Raw genomic sequence first — 20,615 nt, 5'->3', positions numbered from 1 at the left:
CCCCTCCGCCCCGCCTGCGTGCCCTTTGCTTCCCCGAAGGATCTCCCTCCGCCTGCCCCCGCCTGTCCGGGAGCCTTCGCCGGGAGGAGAAGGAGGAGGGAGTAGCGGCGGCGGCAGCGGCAAGCGGGCGGCGAGCCCTGCTGGGTCGGGTTACAGGGAGCCACGGAGCGGCGGCGAGGCGGGCGGGGACCGCCTGCGGGGCGGCCGCCGTGCTGCGGGCGCCCCCCCGGCCTCCCGAACCGCTGCGCTCCCCGCCGCTGGCATCGCCGCCGCGCCGCACGGCGCTGGGCAGCGTCGCCCAGGCAGCCCCCGAGGTCGCCACCGCCCGCCGCCGGGGGCAGCCCCGCCGCCCCGATGGCCCCCGCCGCCCCGCCGCCGCCCCTCCCTCGCCGCCGCCGGCCGCGGCGGCCCTAGGGGCGTCGGGGCCCTGCGCTGCCCCGCGGAGGGGAGGCGGAGGCGGCGGCGGCGGCGGGGCGGGGGCGGAGGCGGAGGCGAGGGGGCGGCGGAGCGGCGGCGGAACGCCGGCGGAGCGGGAGCCGGCGGCGGCGATGGACGAGTCGTCGCTGCTGGATCTTCTGGAGTGCTCCGTGTGCCTGGAGCGTCTGGACACCACGGCCAAGGTGCTGCCGTGCCAGCACACCTTCTGCCGCCGCTGCCTGGAGAGCATCGTCAGCTCCCGCCACGAGCTGCGCTGCCCCGAGTGCCGCATCCTGGTGGGCTGCGGCGTGGACGAGCTGCCCGCCAACATCCTCCTCGTCCGCCTCCTGGACGGCATCCGGCAGCGGCCCCGCGCCGCCGGGGGCGCCAGCGGCAGCCCCAGCGCCGCGGCCCCCACGTACCCCCAGCCCGCCGCCGCCCCCAGCGCCGTCGCCGCCGCCGCCGCCTCGGCCGCCGCCAGCCTGCGGGAGCTGGCGGCCGCCAGCCGCAGCGCCCTGCTGGGAAAGGTGGGTGCCGGGCCGGGGGCGGGGGCGGGCGGGCCGGGAGCGCGTCCCCGCGGAGCGCCGGGCGGCCCCGGTTTGCCGGCGGGACGTCCCGCGGGCGGCGGAGGGTGTCTGCCCACGGGCACCGGCGTGCGCCTGCCCCGCACTTGTGGCCGGCTGTCGTGGTCGCCCCCACGGTCTAACGATGGGAGGCTCGGACCGGGATATCCTCAAAGTACTCTAGGCGGCCGCGGAAGCGGCCGGGACCGCCCAGGGACACCCCCCTTTGGGTGGGTTTATACCGGCTGTGGGGCAGCTACTGCAGCGACGGGCCCCGGGGCCACCCCCGGTGTAGCACAGCCGGTGTTATAAACTACGGAGTGTCTCGAAAGCGCTTCTGTCCCGAGTGTCGGGCTGCGCCAGGTGCCTGTCAGGTGCGGGCAGGAGCCGGCTCCCACCCTGGTGCTGCCTGCGGGGGGAAGTCTCTGGGAGCGCTCGGCCGGTCCCGAGTCCGGCGTGTTCCTCCAAGCCCGCAGTTTCCCCCTCCGCTCTCCGGGCGCTGCCCGTGCGGTTACAACCACACAGAGCCCTCCTGACAGCCGGAATGGAGCGGGGTTTGAAGCTGAAGCTTCCCCTCTCAAGGGAACGTATTTTCATTTTTATGTATAAGGTGTGTGATTTGTAGAAGGCGAGAACTGCAACGTGTGCATTTATTTATTGAACTCTTCAATCGAGTGCCTCATCTTGTGCCCTTTAAAGTCCATGACTTTAAAGGGTACAAGATAAAGTCCAAGGGTTTCATTGGCTCGGAGGGGATGAGTTCCACTGTTCTGTACTGCTCTTCCATGCGATCTGATAAAATTCACTCTTGGACCTCTTCAGGAGACTTGGGAATGGAGACAGTCTTAAAACTGTGAACTTAATCTCACTTTTAATGTCATATATATACTGGATACGTTTAATTGTCTTTGGTCTTTCAGGAAATCCACTTGAGCTGTAGTTAAGTGTACAGGCTTTTGATTTGAAAAGGTCAGTATAGAGATTCCTTGTGAAGTTGTATTGTTATAATTTCAATTAATTAATTTCCTACTTTTTCTTTTTTTTTCCTGTTCTTTTAAAAAGGAATAGACGTGTACTGGTGTTTCGAAGTTTTCCCTACAGGAAATGATGGCAAATGCCATACATTGTTCCATAAAATTCAGTCCTGGAGTTGGAATTGAAATATGCTAGGTAGTATTTCTGGAAGGGTAGATCCTTTATTATTGGGCTGTAGTCTTGATGAGCTTCAGGTATTTAATAATGACTTGTCCAATTTAAGAAGAAAGGCAGTGGAATTCTGCCTTCTGGGGTTTTTTTTGCTTGTTTTTCAACTAAGCTTAGTGCTCTAGCTTTGTCACAGCAGACAACTCCTGTCTTCTTAGCTTCAGCATTATAGAAAGGGAAGTTTGCATTCATTAGGTAAAGTACAGTATCCCATGGTCTGGTTTGAAGTCCAGGCAGGTGTCTCTTGAGGGAGGCAGGGTCTGCTGGTTATACCTGCAGTGTTTGTGTTGGAGGGGCAGGGTCTTGCACCCTCTCTACGCTTTTGTGACCATCCAACAAGAAGACAGTCTCTGGTTATCAAATCTTTGAAGTCCTAGTCAAGCTTGCATACTACAGTTGTGTGCACATGTAAGAAAATGCTTGATGGGGAAAGCTATTTGCAAAATTTTAGGGAAAATGAATTTTCATTATTTTACTGTAAATTGCCAGGCTTTTAAAAAGTTGCTTCCCTAGCCATTATTGCAGATATCATATAGCAAATAAAAACACATTGCATTTTATCATTTTCTGTCTTTGATTGCATAGCAGTTTGGTGAGTGTTGGTAGTTCTGTTGTCCATTTCTGTGAGGTTTGTTACCCATCTGAATTTGTACCCATCTGAATTTGACAGAAAAGCAAAATTACACAACTTGAGAATCACATTTTGGCTATTATTTGGCTATTTGGTTAACAACAGTGGTCCTTTTCCCTTTGCTGGGGTTAATGGGTAATTCGAGGGCAGTGGATCTGCTGGGACAGAGTGGGTCTGTGAAAGTGTTTGCTTGGCCTTTTGACTGATGACACAATTTTATCCTGGAAATCAATGCAGTGTGCTTGATCCTTACAAGGTTCATTACAGTGAAAGAAAGTCTGAACTAATCTGCTTTTAAAAAAAGCAGCAGGGGAGAATAATCCTCCTTGGAGCTGCTGATACAGCTGATTGCTGAGCAGTCCTGAAGACAAGAGTGCAGAACCTCTCTCTGTACTAAACAATAGGTGGTACAATCGAGGCTAGAATCAAGCTTTTTGAGGCTGATGTGGAAGAGCAGAATTACATCCCTTTCTCTCTTATGTTGGTTTTTGACAGCTCAGCTACCTTGAAGAAAGCAGAAGTGATTCTTTGTGATACATATATATTTCAGAAATTGCTGTAGATTTGCTGCCTGGGGCTTAAATGCAAATTGCACCATTTTGCTAATTATTACCTTTCATTTTAGATAATGCAGTACATAAAATAGGACATACCATTGTTGAATTTTTGGTTAGGAAGGAAACTGCTGATTGTGTAGTGGCAGAGAGCCAAGGTCACTTCTATCAGACTTCAATCTTGCCCAGATCCTTGGACTGATACATTAGAATCACACCAGGGATCTGTTTCTTTGAGAGTTTTAATTAACCTTAGAAGACAGAGCAGGGTCAGCCTCTGTGTTGCTGTCATGCCTGTATTTTTCTTCTGCACCTTATACTTTGGAGAAGTCTTCTTTGCGTAGATGCTGTTTTCTGAGGTCAACACATTGTTTATCACTTGGGCTAAACTTTGTGGGATTTGTATTTCTTTATCGGGTCTCTGGTCTTTCTTTTCCCATAGTTTGTCACAAACTGCTGAAAGCTATTGTAAGAGGGACTGAGCTGGGGGTGAACCAGTACTGGTGTTGTTTCTAAAGTTGTCCAAGACCATTCTTCAGAAACACTTCTGAAATACTGTAGGTGCTTTGGCATACGTGGTACACATCTTCAGTATGAAAGATCTAGAAGGGTCATGTGCCTGCTAATATATTTAGCATATATACAGTATTTGGGATTCTGTCAGTAATTAATGGTGTCACCAATGCCTCTGTTTCAGCCTGTAAAAAACCAACAGTCTTGTTCTAAATGATATTGCATATTTTAAGATGTTCACATTACAACTGTGTAAATGCAGAGCACGGTATTAGACGTTATAAAAGGGTCCAACTGCTGAAAGAGCAAACTGGAAGAATGAAGGAAAGGAAATCCAACAACTGTGCAGCCCCCCCAGGGAATATACAGGAGGCTAAGAGTGGTTTATAATGGTAGGCGCATTACTCACAAGGTTATAATTTATTGGCTCCTCTGTTTCCATTACCACTGTCAAATTGCTTGGGGAATTCAGGTTCTGTCAAAGTAAATGGCTCCCTTAGATTGTTGAGGCATTATGGTAAATCTGCCTTTACTGAGTGTGGGGTTTGGTTTTTTTTTTTTAACAATTACTGCAGTTTATCACTTTATTTTTTTTTTTCAGGCATTCCTAAGATCTAATAGCCAGCTAAGTGCATGCAAGTCTTTAGTAATTTCCTCCCAAACCAGGCGTCTTCCACTCCAGGTGCAAGGCTTATTGCTTGTTTGCTCATAATACAAACTGAGAACAACATTTGCATGAAAAAGAAACAACCTAGTAAAACAAAACATGTCTCTCCTTTTTCCCAGAAGAGAGAACATGGCCGAAGTGATGGATAAGGGATGTGGTGTGTTACCAGATGGGGTTGTGGGTACCAGTGGAGAGTAAGATGTGCATGTAAGGAAAATGATGTGTCAGCGTGCCTGAGCAAAGTGACGGATAGGCTGCAGTCCCGTGTTGCACGGGATGGATCTCGTGTATCAGCTTTGCAGAGCTATTTCATTGTTTTGGAAGGGAGGCTGCCGTTTGCTAGCTCTTGGCTTCACACAAGTTTTGCAAGCAGAGGGAACAGCGTTAATTTGATAAATAAGCTTTTCAGCTACTGTGTAGAAATTCTTCAGAAGAGACATTCTATAACTTCTGTAAGCGTTCTGCCTCATCCTAGAGTGGGCACAGTGGATTAAAGGAGTAGACCTCAGAGTATTTCTCTGCTCAGGTGTTTCTTTCCTTTTTGGTTTCATTGTCTATCAGGTGAAGATCCCACTTGGGGTTACACAAGACAAAGCAGGTGGAATCTGGCATTTATATGCATTTATATATATTACAGCAGGAGAGGATTGTGTAGGGGACATGCTTTGTCTTGGGCAGAGGGTAGTCTTCAGCTTGCTTTTTTAATGGTCAGACTTGCACATACTGGAGTGCTGTTCAGCAGTGTGCCATGTACGTAAATCCAGGGACTTACCTTACTTTTGTTCATTCTCTTAGATTTATTTCCTTCTGATGCTGTACTTTTCACTGATCAGCACTTGAACTTTGTCATAAAGCCATCCAAAAAGGAGTGATGTTCCACATGTCAAAGGTTCTGATCTTGAGGATTTTCTTTTTGTCTGGCAGATGGCTAAAAATGTGTTTTGACACAGGAGATTAACTACCATACTAAAGGGTATTGTGAAAAATATAGCCAGAAGTATTTAAAACCCCAGCAGCTGAAGCTGTCTTCACAGAAATGAGTGAGCATAGGAGAGGGGATTGCTGAGGGGCTGTGTCAGAAAAATTCATCATTCACTGAGCACTTACACTTTCCAGAAAATATGACACTTGCTTGCAGGTGTCATCTTCATGTCCATTATGTTTTCCAGAAACAGTATTTTTAATCAAGATTTTTTCTTTGTGATGATATTATCTTACTTGCAAGCTAGAAAAATGTGTGATGGACCTGGTGTGACCAAAGTGTGCCAGTGCTGACAGTGGACTTTTTCTTCTGAATTGGGGTGGCCAGCAGTGGCTCAGTTGCACCTAAAATTTGTGGGACAGCTTTGTTCCATTAGCCCCAAACCCTCCCAATTAGTTTGTGTTAGTGTGACATGCCTCTGTAGGACTCCTCTTGATGTCAAATGTGAATGCTAAGTTTAATTCCTGCACGTCATCCTTCTGAATGATTCATGAGGAATGCTAGTAACGTTTAGCATATGACAGGGTTCCATGTTTGGTAGCCGGTTACTCAAAGGCAGATGGATAGGCTTGCTCAACTCAGCCCTGAAAATCTTGTGCATGTTTCAATCCTGGCAATTTTTGCCCAGCTGCCCTGAAGCTCTTCTGTGGTTTCAAAGCACATACAGACCATGGTCATTGATGCCTAGTGAGCTGCATGACCTTTCTGGGCTTCACATTTCCCAGCTGAAAACCTGTCCCAGCCCACCCTCATGTGCTTCTCAGTCTTTGAAAGGAAGCTGCCCTACAAACACAGAGTTACTGCTAGAGAAGCTGGGTTTTGGGAAAATTGAAAAGTGCTGGCTGTATACACTGAAGCTACGATGGTTGTTTTCTGTTGTTGTGCGGGGTTTGGCAGAGATGCTGCACTTTGCGGGGAGCGTCGGCACAGGGATGCAGCGATGTATGCTGAGCATGGACTGTAGTAGTACACTGTATTCCTTGTTTCTAATCTTATCAGTTTGTGTTCAGGCAGACTCCTGGTTCTGGCTGGGTGCCCAACAGGTCAGACAGGCTGCAGGCACAGGCTGGTAATGCTGGGTGCCTGTACTTGCAGGTCAGGGGGAGGCTACGCGTGCTCTTTCTAGATGAAGCTGTGTCCATACGATCAATAAGCTGCCACATAAAGTGCTACAACAATGTTTATGTCATGGAGGATTTTTTTCCATGAGAAGATACTTTTTTTATACTGTAATTTTAGTTTAATAATCTCATTACAATTTCAACTTGAAAAGGCTGGGTAGTTCTAGAGTTTTGCACTGTTGTTTTTATACTGTCCCCTCTAATTTCACTATTCTGTTCAATATTTAATGCTGTTTCTCTTAGGAAACACTGCTTAAATTTCAGATAAAAACTATAGTTTATTCTTGCATTTCATTGACCCACCTGAAATATCTTCAGTTGTGAGATGACATTTGTTTCCAAAGTTGTAGATCATTCTTTCTTAGAAGCCTATCCTTAAGCTTCAGAAGGCATTATAACTAATACTTCACTCTGATTAATGTCTTTAAGCGTTGCAACCTTGTAATTGATGACTTCTAGAGCGCTGGATTCATTCAGTGTTCACGGACTTTGTGACTTCTACAGGCCAAAACTGCTGGGGGTGCACACGGTTTCACCTTTCCTGCATTCACTCATCACATATCAAGCTAAATTTTTGCAAGCATGTTCAATGCAGTCCTGTTAAAATGTGGTATTTTACAACAGGTTTTCCCAATCTGCCACAAGCTGTCGTGGGAAGAACCCAAGATTAGTTCTGATAGGACATGAGAGCCTTGGACAAAGATAAACTACAGGATTTGACAAAGTTTCATGACCTTGGTGTTGCCCATCTCCCACAGCAGCTGTGCTTCTGCAGCTGGGGAGGGAGTGATGGAGAAATACAGTGCCAGCTTATAAGTTACCTATTTATCCCTAGTCTTGCACCAAACCAAACTGATCCAAATGACCAAAGCCTCTAGCTTGGAGCAGCCTGGTACTTTGGCTGGAAAGTTACTGATCTGACGATCACTAAAAAAAAGAAAAAAAGATAGTTAAACAATGAAAAAAATTTCCTTCTAGTGCATGATGCAAATGGGCCTGGGATTAGGTTCTCCCCATATATCCCCATATCCTCTTTCTTTTACTGGTTTGGATTCCTCTGACAGCTTGAGCCATGCCTTTTCCTGACTATATGGGGTGGCAGGGGGGTTGCTGATTTGCTAGTTTTACTCACTTGGCTCCATTGCCCTCTTCCTCAGCAGTAATGCTAAACTTGTTACCTCCTCTTTGTGGGAAGTTTTGCTTATGTTGCTAGAGGATTGCTGAAAAACCTTTAAAATTGTTTGAATAGCTTTAAAAAGAAAAACCCAGAGCATGTGGCTAATAATTTAATCTAATTGTCTTTGTATGTAATTTGAACGTTTTTATTCCGTTAGAAAGAACAAACATTAATTTAATGATACATGTACATGAGATGGCTCTTAGGGGAAGAACAGGAGAGAGTATTGCTTTTGGTATTAAAAATGCATTTTGTTTTCAAAAGCAGAGAGAAAAATGTAAAACATCTGGAATCAAGAATACTTTCTGCTCAGTCTTTTGAGCATAGCTTCCATTGCTTCCATAGAACTTGCTGCTCACAGATTGCTGTTAGCTGGGGTGACCTGTGAACTCAGGTGATGGCAGCTGAAAATCTGCCCAAAGGAGCTGATGGAGCTCTTCAGGGTGTCAGCAGAAGAATTTGTCACCTGGTACGGGGCTCAGACTTTCACATCTGCAGGCCAGCTCTTGAGGGGTTAAATATTGAAAACCTTGCTTGGGTTTGTCTTATAACTGGTTTCTGGCACTTTGAAAGCATGGGTTGGCTCCTGCTGAAGTTTGGGATCTTGTCCTGTCGGAGTGGTTGGGATTTTTGGGGCAGCTGATCTGTTTGCATGTGGTTGACCGAGGGCAGGGGTTTCTGGAAGATGCAGATCCTCATGAACGCTTTAGAGCTGTTTCTACAGCAGGACTCCATCTTATCCCATTTTGGAAACAGGAGGGCTTAGCTGTCTGGTTCACAGCTCTGGATGCCAGGAGGAGAAGGAAGGCTGTGGGATTCACTAATTTAAAAAAGGGAGAGATGGAACTGTTTTCTTTCACCATGGTGTTTGCATAACATAATTTGACTCAGGAATGCTGAGGAATTTTTGTCTGCTTGCAGTGGCAATGGGACAAAGGTGCAAAACCCTTTCCTGCTTTGCAGCATTCAGCCTCTTTTTTTTTTTTTAAGATACCTTAAGGATTTGTGTTAGGTAGGAATTTGTCCCTCACGTTGGCTGTCAACAGGAATATGATTTATCAGACAAGTGAAACCAATGCTGTATATGGTTAAGGAGTGCCTTTCTGTGCACAAAAATGGTATTTGTGGGAAGAGATTGCTTCTTAGTCAATGCTTAGAGTGTCTTTCCACTGCTACAGCAACAAGCAGAAGAGTCTGATTATTCAGGCAAGTTAGCATTAATTTTTTTCCAAGTTTTTTGAAAATCTGATGCAAGCAATATGAATTTGCCATTGCTAATTTTAGAGTGGTCTGCTTGTACAAGATAACAAATCCCAGTTTTACTTTAAAGAGAAAGTGTTTTAACAGAAGGCTGGCAAGATTGTTATCAAAATGCTAATGATCATTTCTCCTACAGTCGCAGTTATTTTCAGAGGGAGGACTAGAATAGATACATAATCTGAATAATATTGATTTTAATATGTATTACTGTCTCATTAAGCTGTTACAGTCTTTCCCCTTCTGGACAAAGGTTCATTAATTGCTGCAGTTGATGTATCATTAAAGTGGGTTTAGGTGCAAGATGAGTAGAGGGAGAGATCTAAAATGTTGACTGTGCAGTAATGGATAGATCTTTGGGTTAAGATATTATGGCCCTAACCCAATGAAGGGGACACTGCTGTGTTTGATTTGCTGCCTACTGATTGCCTTCCCTGCAACAGCCGAGAAGTCAGCCAAACACAGGCACTATCATATTTACTTTCCTAAATGATCATTTCAGTAAATATTACTGAACATGTTTATTTGTGGATTACTTTCAGGCCAATTCCAATAAAAAACTCCTCAGTGACTTACTATAAAAAGACATGATTTTATAAATTTACTTTTTCATTTCTAAATTAATTTTGAAACAGCTTTAGCAGCTTTTAGCAGGCTGCCTCTTTACTGGCTGCCTTCATATGTGTTTTGAAATGCTTTTATTTCAGCTTGTACCAGGTTTACAGTATTGTCATCCTTATAAGCAAATCAATATGTTTTCATTTCCAATAATAGCAATAATTTATGAATTTGTAATTATTTTAATGCAGTAAGGGAGAAGGAAGTAGAAGGAAGATTTCGTTTTGATTGTGTTTTGATTGACTTCAGCTTACATTTAGTTGTCTGTAAACACCATAGACACAAATATGAGTATGTATTCTATATATCTATATCTGTATATGTAGCTATTTCCCTGAATGTATTTTTTTGTCAGATGGGTCTTTTCCATGGGTTCTTGTGTCCATATCTCACAAGCTGTGCATTATTGTCAGACATGGGTGTGTGTTGTGTCACAGCGCGGTGGCTGGTCCTGCCGCATCTCTGGTTGTGTGCCCATGGGGAAGCCCTGTTGCAGAGCACATGGCCTCGAGGGATCGTAGGAGTGCACACACACAGCCTCCTCTCGCTCCCCAAAACCACAGACTTGTGCTGTCACAAAGGGAGAAGGGATGTCCAACGAGGGGCTGCCTGGGGAGGATGGGGTGAATGGGTCCTGGTGTGCTGCAAGGTGCCTGTTCCTCAAGGATGCTGGGACGTGTCGTGACGGGCTCTTCTGATGCTCCTTGCTGAGCCTCCTTGTGATTACTTGCTGAAATGTCATGAGATGAGACACAGAAATAGCATGGACTTTCCTGGCAGAAGTGTGATCTGCAGCATGTTGAGTGGGCACCAGGCATCAGTGCCGGGGCTGCTGCTGCTTGGCCAGCTCTGTGTAGGGAGGGTGCAGTGCTGTGGAGGAGGCAGGCGAGGACGTCTTTGTGTTCAGTCCAGAGCATCTTGCGTTTCAGCCAAGAGTTTTTGTGTGGAGAGCCTCATTCTTTTGCATATGCTCTTTCTAAAACAAATCATAAACCCTCCTGGGAGAATAGAGTCACACACACACACGTCATAAAATACAGTAAAATAATAGTTGACAACCATGAGATGAAATTTTTTGCTTATTCTCTTCTGCTGTGTAGGTAATTATGGTGTTAGGTCTTGGTGGAAAACTTTTGATTATTTGATTATGTTATTTCACAGTCATGAAGCAATGTAAAATCTGAACCAATTACACCTTTTTAACAATTAGTACATTTTCTGTAAAATGAAGGCTTGTTAACTTTGATCTATATTGCAGAACAGAAAATTCATTTTTTCCTAGGTAAAGTTTTATCTGTTCTTTTGATAAACACAGGACTTCCTTTTATGTGCAGTTAGTCTCACTTCTATCTGAGTGTAAGCTTCCATGATGGCCACTACTGTTAAAAATAATTCAGCGCATTTTTAAGAAGGGACTGTGGAGGTTTCATGATCTGTAATAATATTGTTCATCGAGGGAGAGGTCATTTTGTGCTTCCTAAAAAACAAGACCTCAATGGCCAGGGTTGAATGGCCATCTCCCCCTCATCCCTGGCTTCTAAAACCAGGAAGCAAGTAGCTAAAGGGAAGGTTGGTGTCTTCCTCCCTTTGTCTTGTCAGCAGCACACCACGAGAAGTAGAGAGGTATCCAGAGCCACAAGGTGTCCAAGAGCCACATTTCTTTCCATTTTCTGCACTTCTGATGTTCATTTTGTGTGAGCTTTATACATAAAAATAATTTTCTACAAGTTGAAATCGCTGTTGCTAAGAATTGGTTTTGCCTGTTGTGTTAAATGAACAAGACCAAAACCAACAAGATTCAGCACTGAATTTGCTGCCTTGTGCAGTGTGTAGAGCTGAGAGACAAGCCCTGTCTCACACCACAAATGAGAGCAGGAAATAGATTTGATGCCTCAGGTCACTGTGATTGTCTGAGAGACTCAGGGGAGTTGTGCTGTTCAATGCATCTCCTCTCCCAGCTGTTTCACCTACCTTTAAGAAAGATACAAAAAATAGGAATACCAGAAGCAAAGTGTTGTGTTGGTAGTGTTAACAGAAGATACAGGGGCTGGGCTCTGGTTCTCCTGGCCTTTTTCTATCTCCACATGTATCCTCACTTCTCAGTGGGCTAGGGCACCTGCCTGTGCCGTCACTCCTGCTTGTTGAATGTTTAACCTCCCAAATTAGCATATCCTCTCTAGCTTATATTGCAGAACCCAGCTTTCAGGATCATCACCATTTTTTCTGTGTAATGAGCTCAGAGAAGGACCAGAAGATGAGCTCCTTCCATGTGGATGATTAAGTGCTTCATGAGTCACTGGTGATGCTAGTGGTCAGGGACCCTGGGAGAGGGGAATGCTTGGCGGTAGCTAATGACAGGATGACTGTACCATGTAGAGTCATATTGAAAGGCAGCACAGGGCTGGGCAGAAAATGAGAGAGGATCATTTTGGATGTTTGGTTTCCTGTGGGAGGAGGGCTTGTGTGATAGACTAATCTTAAAAATATGAGGGGAGTATTTAGGGAGAATTTTCCCTGACAGCATTGTAGGTTGGTATTCAAGTGCAGCCAATAGTAATGCTGATCAGATTTGGAGACCACACTGAACTTTCTAGGTCTTTGAACCCTGTTCTCTGAGCTCAGAAATCTCTGCTGCACCAGAAACGTGATCAGCTGTTGCTGATGAGCATTTTCCTCATTGCTAGAGCAATAAAGGAGTTGGTGGGCTTGTGCCAGGGCTTATTTGTCATTGAATTAACACTCCCTAGACTCAGCCTGCTTTGACCGCTCTTCACATAGGTCACCACCTACTTAGAAAACAGAGGCAGGGGCAGCTGTCTCTGGGCAGTGAACATGGGAGGAGAACTCAGGGTGCAGAGACGTGACAATAAAAGGGGCACAGTGCTGAGGAGAAGGGATGTTCCCAATGGCTGATGTTCTTCAATTCTTTGTAGAATTCTGTTAATGAATTCTGTTATTCATCAAATGAGGCTTAAAAATTCCAGGAGGTATTCCATTTGTTCCAGCCTCCTTCATGTGTTTTAGCTTTTTGTTAGATTTTATACAAAACAGAAGTTTAAATGCTTCCATTCTCAAGTGAAGAGATGCAAGGAAATGACCTTAAGTTGCACTAGAAGAGGTTCAGATTAGATATTAGAAAAAAAAAAAATACATTGAAAGAGTGGTTAGGCTTTGGAGTGAATGGAGTCACCATCTCTGGAAGTGCTCAAGAGGCATCTGAGTGTGTCACTTGGGGATATAGTTTAGGGGTGATTACGGTCATGCTGGGTGGATAATCTTGATGGTCTCATTTATCCTTGATGATTCTGTGATTCCCTCAGCAGTACCCCTCATGTAGTGAATACTTCCTACACTAGAATGCTGCCCTGCCAGAGAGGGCTTTTCCTATTTAAGTTGATCATTTGAGAATTAATTCATCTGGTTATAAAAATTGTGGTGAAAGAGGGGTGTTTATTTAGGATCTTGGATGTAGGAGATGCGAATTTCCTTTAATACTCTCCATAGCTATCGTCAGGGAGACTTTTTGTTGGTGCAGGGGCTGGGGTGGAAAGAGTCTGAACTCACAGTTGAAATAAGAGATAGCAGGAAATAGGATAGATTTGAGGTTCCTCAGCTGGTCTGATGCTTTTGATGAATATGTGCTTCTTTGATTGAGTCAGCTCATGAGTTTTGGATAGTGATGCCAGTTCCCCAGGTCAGTGATTCCTGTTCAATGCTAGTGAAATAAATAGAAGCTAAACACTGAGTACAGGCTGTGGTCAGCCTGAAGTTGTCTCATTAGTGTGTAAATTCAGAGCAATTGGCATCTAGCAGATAAAGATCAGAATGAATCTCAGGAAAAACAGTAAAGGTTTCTTTGGGGTTTCTTTTGTGGGTTTTTTCCCTCCCCTGAAGGGTTTAAAAGAACATTAAATGATGCCTCTATAGCAGTATTTCATTTTTTGATATGTAGCTGCAGACTCAAGAAAGTAATAGTATGAGGAGATCCTGATTCTTGTAATGTTTAGTATTCTAGCTGTTTAGTAGCTTTGTCTGAGTGAGCTTCAAATATACACTCTTCTAGGTTTTGTGGCTTTTTTCAGTAATTAATGAAGGAATGTGAGTAATCTGCTACTTGGCAGATCTGCTCTTTGGGACTCTGACTCTGTTTGGTGGGAGGTGTGAGAAATCACTACCATAGTAAGTAGCAATATCGTAGCACCTCAGTAGAACCATTTTGGAGAGTGTTGCTGGCATGCAATAGTGTCCTTCCTAGGAAGAAAAGCTTGAGAAATATCATTCAAATAGCTTTGCTTCATTGACCTGGTGAAAATATTATTCAAGATAATGGTTTGCACAGATGGAGTTGCTGTATTACTTCACTGTAGGTCTGTCAGGTATTACTATTTTCGGCTCTGCATGCTATGAATAGATTTGCTTTTTCCCTCTTATTTCATGTATTTGCTTTCTTTGCACTTGCAAGAAGCAAAAGGAAACAATTTTGCCAGGAATAATGGTCTCACATGGAGGCTGTGTCCTGGTCACCATGTTCCCCATGGGTTCAGGGTGCGGAGGGGTTTGTTCCTGTTGGTGTGTGGGAGGATGTGTTTTCACTCAGCCTTGATGGGAAGTGACAGCTCAGGAAACCCCCATGGCCCAATCTGTGCCTCTGTGGTGTCCCGTGCTGCTCATGCCCCTTGCTGCTCACAGCTGCCTGGTCAGTGTCCCCATTGACAATGTCCCTTTGACATTGTCTCTGCCCCATTGCCATCACCCCTTTGTCCCAGGATCCTCTCTGTGGGAGGCAGCAGCCAGCCTGTGGAGCAGAGCTGTTTCTGAGCTTTGACACTCCCTATTCATTTTGCATGTGAACAGCATTGGAGCAGGGACGGACAACATGAATGGCCGATGTCCAAATGGAGATGTGGCCACCACGTGGTGTTCCTTAGGTTATTTACTACGACCAGTACTGATCAGTATCTTTGTTATTACTGTCTATATTATCTTTGTTAGTAATATAGACAGTGGGATTGAGTGCACCCTCAGCAGATGTGCTGATGACACATGTCAAGTGGTGCAATTGATATGCTTTAGAGAAGGTGTGCCATCCAGAGGAACCATGACCAGTTTGAGGAGTGGGTCCATGTGAGCCTCATGAAGTTCAGCCAGGCCATGTGCAAGGTTCTGCACCTCTGGCAAACACCACTGTCTCTACAGACTGGGTTACAAATGGACTGAGAACCACTCTGCCTAGAAGGACTTCAGGATACTGGTGCATGGAAAGCTAGGCATGCAATGTGCACTCGCAGCCTGGAAGTTCAGACGTGTCCTGGCCTGCATCAAAAGCACAATGGCCAGAAGATTGAGGGAGGCAATTCTACCCTACTTCGTTCTCATGACAGTTCCCATTCATGACTCATTCCCAGCTTGAGTGCTCCAGCTCTGGGGTGCCCCACACAAGACAGATGTGGACCTGTTAGAGTGGGTCCAGAAGAAGGCTGAAGCACTTCTCTTATCAAGGCAGGCTGAGAGACTTGGGTTTGTTCAGCCTGGAGAACAGAATGCTCCAGGGAGACCTTATTGCAGCCCTCCAGTACCTAAAAGGGGCTAATAAGAAGAATGTATTGAGATTTTTTCACCCAGGCCTGCAGTTACAGAACAAGGAGTAACAGCTTTTAAGTGGAAGAGGGTAGATTTAGATTAGATATAAGGAACAAATTCTTTACCGTGAGGGCTGATGAGGCACTGGAACAGGTTTCTCTGAGAAACTCAGATGCCCCATCCCTGGAAGTGTTCAAGGCCAGGTTGGATGGGGTCTGGAGCAATCTAGTGAGTAGAAGGTGTCCCTGCCGCTGATAGGGGCTTGGGAACTAGATGATCTTTAAGGTCTTTTCCATCCCAAGCCATTCTTTGATTCTGTGACTCCATGACTAGAGAATGAGCACAGAAAATAGGATGTGGCAGACACAGCTACAGACAATGAAAAGTAAATATTGTAAAATGCATGTGTATGTGTTTCATGAGGTTATAGTAGTTCACATCTCCACTGTTGATTCTTTAAGCATCTTGATGCAGTATGAAGATGCTACAAGGAGAATTGTATTTTTGTGCTGAAAGGTTTCTTTGGGTATAATGCTTCCAAATTGAATACAGAATTGAATAAAAACGGAGTTATTCTCTTATCTTTATTCCATCACAGCTTTGCTGGAGGAATTCCTTTGATTTGCAGAAAAATTCTTAGTGGAAAAATCATTTGACATTCATAACAAATATAGTCTCATCTTTAATGGATTGTTTATATTTTGCAATGGGTGTTCTTTTTCTGAACAATAATAATAAATTCCTGACCTTATGTTACAATTTCCAGTTCTTCAGTAAATACAGGAATCTTTAGTTGATGTTTCTTAGCTCCATAGAACACTTCACCGAAAACAGTAAATATCAGTGCTTCCTTTGTGGATGAGAAGTTAAACCACAACCAAAGGGACCCACCCACCCACTACCAGCACAGCAGAACCAGGGAGTGATCACACGCCTCCAGACTTGAGCACTGTGCTGTTGTGGCACTTGATGCACTCAAGCTCTTGTCATCATCCTCATCTTTGGAAGGAGCGTGACAGACATTTCACACTAGTTCCACCTCCTTTGCTATGTGCTACAGCTCTCTTTGGCTTATAGCCAACTTTAGTTACTTTAGTTGCTGAAATTGTTTTCCTGTTCTATTTCCTACTATTAAATTTCTGTAAAATTAACTGGAAAACTACTATTATGTACCCTGTTTCTTTCTTTTGTCTTCACATTCTGGGTTTTTTTTTTGTTTGCATATGTTTATTTTTCCTTTATTTTCTCTTCTATTGCATCTGTTAAGCTTTTGTTCTCAATTTTCATGTCATTTGACATATGAGAGAAGCCAAATAAAATATTTCACTTTTCTGTTTCAAGTTAAAAACCAGTTTTTATGCTGAACAATAACTGTATTACAAGGAAGCTGATGTGCCCTCAGTGCCATTACAATATGTTGAATAAAAGGTAATTTAATGGAAACAGCGGAGTATTTGAAAGTTCACTGCATGAAAATTGGATTTTTGCCTTTTATTATTTACATTGCACCTTATTCATATCTAAGGCCATAGGGATTATCATCCTTCTTAATGGCTTTATTTAATAAAGACTTTGCATTTCACAGTGTAGGATCTAGCACAGGCTTCAATCTGTTATCAGGATTTCAATTAACGAGCTGTAGCTTCATTTGACCTATAAATCCAATAAATATATCTAAATAATTAATTTGCTTTCACTGGCTGATAGTGGCTACTTTTAAATACAGCTGCTATGTACTTAGCTTCTGAATGGTACAACAATGCTTATAACTTGCATTTCTTCTTATGATTCTAAAGATTACATATGTCTGTTAAAGCGACTGGCTTGGCCAGGACTGGTTTCTCAATTTAAAAGATGTTGTAGAGGGTCTGCAGTTATGGCTGAGGACCATTGCCACTGGGCTGCAAGTGCACCTTGAATTTTGGAAGGAGAGGCTAGGAATGAGCAGATGTTGGTGTGGATCAACACATCCCTTACCTGGACTGAATCATCCTCTGGCTGTGATTATGTAAATTGTAAAGCAAGGGTTGGATATAGTCGATTTCAGGGTGGAGGAGTGGTAATAAATACAGGAGACTGAATGAAATTCTGTTGCTCATACATTTGGGTCTTCCCTTCACCTATGAAGACTCATACACCCATGTAACTTTGCAGTCAAGGTTGGGGTTTTTTTTTTTGAGTCACATTTAAATCTTGCTAAGCACACAAAACAAATAATGATGTTAATTTTTTACTGCACCCTTTTTTGGGTATTGAGAGACTGAAATTTGATTTTAAGTGAGCATTATAAACAGACAGGCTTGAAAAGGGGTGCCTCAAAAGTACAGAGGTAGGGTCTATCATTTCCAATATTTCCTCCTGTAAATTCACTCTCTGCACACCAAAACATTGATACCACAGAATAAGGAATCGGCCTCGTGCCAAGCTCTGGGGGCAAAACAAGTACCAAATAATTAGTTTGGTGGGACTCATGAAGCATGAAGATAGAGCCCACCAAGGCTGCTGCCCCTGCCCCAAAGAGGAGAGCAGTCCATAGCCCCAGCTGTGGAGCCGCCGTGCCGGCCGCTCGGGGCTGCGCCCATGGGTGCTCAGTGATTCACCCGAGAGCAGCAGGATGGCATCCCGATTGGCAGCTGTGGAAAAGCACTGTTGATGTGACGTTCCTGGTCTTCTCAAAGTTATTCCAGCTGGCTCACGTCCTGAGGACTGAAGATTTGAGCCCTTCAGGGACCTGCAAAGACCAGGACACCAATCAAATTTAAAATGCTTAAGTTACAATACCTAAAGCTTTAAAGATATTTTCTGCCTATCAATGCATGATTAACTGAGTGTATGTACTCAAAGAGAAATGTAATATTTATTAAACACAGTTAATTTAGACATTTTAGCATTTGGTATGCAAAGATTATGCATTTTTCCCAGGAGTTATGTTAATTATTTCAGCATGATAACTTTAATTTTTAAAGGGTTTTTCATTGCTAAAGGGAGGGTTTATATGTGCATGTGTACAAGGAGAACTTTAATTAAAATTTCTGTTCTCCATTGTTTCAGGAGTTTAAAATGCACTTTTTTCTTTGTGAGTCAAAAAGACTGCTTAAATTTAAGGGCTCAAAGGGTTAATGTATGAAAATGAAGACATTCAAGGTTATATTGCTGACAGTGCCATTGTGTTGGCAAAGGAAGAAGATGAAACACAGCCTCAATTTACTTCTCTTGCTAAACAGTATTTTGTTCTGTATTGTTAGAAGAAATCATTCCATATCTGGAGAAGATGGAAAACATGGAAATCATGATGCTGCCTCTGCTGACCTTAACATAATTTTATTTTTAACTATTTCTCTCCCAGACCTCCTGAAAAGCTTGAAATAAAAACAACTGTTTTTCTGAGGAAGGTCTGAGAATTTGATCCTTATTTTTCATGCCTACTGCAACAAATAAAATATGGGAAGTTCTCCTAATGTTTGTCTGTACATCTAGACACTGGGAAACTGATGCTCTTAGATACATATTCCATGGAAAGATAGGATATGTTCAGTAAGTTTGAAAAACATTAATCAATTGGTACATTTAATTTAGCAATGGTGTAGGAGATTGTTGCTAGTGTCAGTGAGAATTGATGAATAACATGGGGCAGAGGGGGCAGGGTGGGGAGAGGCAAGGTAAGAGTTTGTGTCAAAGCTGTCTATTTCCTGTAGGTTCCTACAAGTTTTTCTGAAAACTTCTATGAATTTGAATGGAAAAGGAGAAACCCTAAAAAAAAATAAATCCATTTCTTTCCTCTTAACAGATGTTGTTTATAAGGCAGTTCTAATAAAAATACAACTGCTGTAAATCAGTTCTTGTCCAGAGTAAGCTCCAGCCATGGAGTACAACAGCCCTCCAGAGAGCCCAGAAGGGACACCAAGGTATCTTCTCTCCTTGAAACCTGTGATCAAGAGGCTGTGATCATTCACTGGGAGACGTTCACTTGTGCCTGCACTGCCCTCTCCTGTTGGAATTCTCCCAGAAAAGTCAGGAGGGAATAAGTGCCTCTGCTGCTGCAGCTGTCACAGGTTTCCTCTGGTGGTGCTCTTGACGGGGTTGTCACCTGTCCTTCTGAAAGAGTTAGGATTTGCCACACAGATGTTATTTGTTGAACCAGTAGCCCTTTAAATATCATCTACATCAGCAATACAGGTCAGAGGAGCCACGTCACTGGAAACTTCTCATCTGCTAACCACCATCTGGGCAAAGCAGCTCCTACAAGAAAAGCAAATAAAGAAGAATAGAAATGTTGTGATTCAGGAGTTATATTTTCCTTTGAAGGTTGATAGCAATGGGTCAGTCTGTTAAGAAGGAAACTTGGTTTCACTTCAAGTCACTGGCTCAATGAACCTTTGTTTTGTTATTTTATTTTAATATAAATGTTGCTAATTTTACCTTAAAATAAGAAATGTTACTGATAGAAAATGGTCTGCTAAGACAAACATTCATCTGTAGCTAGTAGGGACACTGTTGCTCCTGGACAACACACAGACATCTTTCTCTTGGGTGTTTGTGATCAATCTGTTTTCCTGCTGTTTGCCAGTGGAAAGGCCTTGGCTCATTTCTTTCTAGTGAATCATATCTTGATTGTCTCATTTCCTACTGAAGTGAGTAAAGTTGATTTGGGCATACACAAACTTCTACACATACCTTGCTAAGCTGCAATGCATATTAATAAAATTTCTAAACCTATCTTTTACTATTAACTTACTTAATGCACTAAAGCCTTTCAAATTAGTTCTGAATAAATGATAGGGTTATCCACATTCAATACTTACCAGGTGGAAACAACATGCCCTGGGTTTCTAGCCCAGGCTGTGGGCCAGGGTACCAGGACTCCTGGGTGCATTGAGGAACAAGCACACCTGGTAGGATGAAAACAGCCCAAAGGGTCTTTAAGAAGTACTGAAACAGGGCTGATGTGCCTCATGGGCTATGTAGAATGGTCTGGGTCTGAATGTGAGGAGTGTGTCCCTGCACATTGCTGGTAGATCACAAAGTCAGGGAGTGTTTGGCAGGGACCTCTGGAGGGAATCTAATCCAACTTCCCAGCTCCCCTGCCTGAGGAACATGAAAAGAGGCACTGAACAGCACATGAATGCAACAGAGACTGTGCCAGATCATGGCAGTGAAGATAGTGGATTTAGAAGTAAGTAAGCAGTCCTTAAAACTATAAACCTGTTTGTGCACTGTTAGGCTCCCTCTTTGTTAATCTTTAAAGGATGCTTTTGGCTAATTCCTTGATTTGGTGTGTGTTTTAATGTTCATATCTGTGCTGTCAGCATTTGGAAGAAGAGCTGGAAGGTGC

General features: G+C 43.9%; 1 protein-coding gene across 1 annotated transcript in view; it reads left to right on the top strand.

Moving 5' to 3' along the window:
• The first annotated feature begins 509 nt into the window (after positions 1–509).
• The window catches only part of SH3RF3 (SH3 domain containing ring finger 3), a 245,404-nt gene continuing 225,298 nt past the window's right edge, over positions 510–20,615 (top strand). The window contains exon 1 of the mRNA XM_015637693.1: positions 510–944. Within this exon, the coding sequence (XP_015493179.1) occupies positions 549–944 (396 nt within the window). The 5' untranslated portion in view covers positions 510–548. The remainder of the gene's footprint in view (positions 945–20,615) is intronic.

The sequence above is a fragment of the Parus major genome, chromosome 1, assembly GCF_001522545.3.
Source record: "Parus major isolate Abel chromosome 1, Parus_major1.1, whole genome shotgun sequence".
NCBI lineage: Eukaryota > Metazoa > Chordata > Aves > Passeriformes > Paridae > Parus > Parus major.
This window is presented reverse-complemented; position numbering and strand designations above follow the sequence as displayed.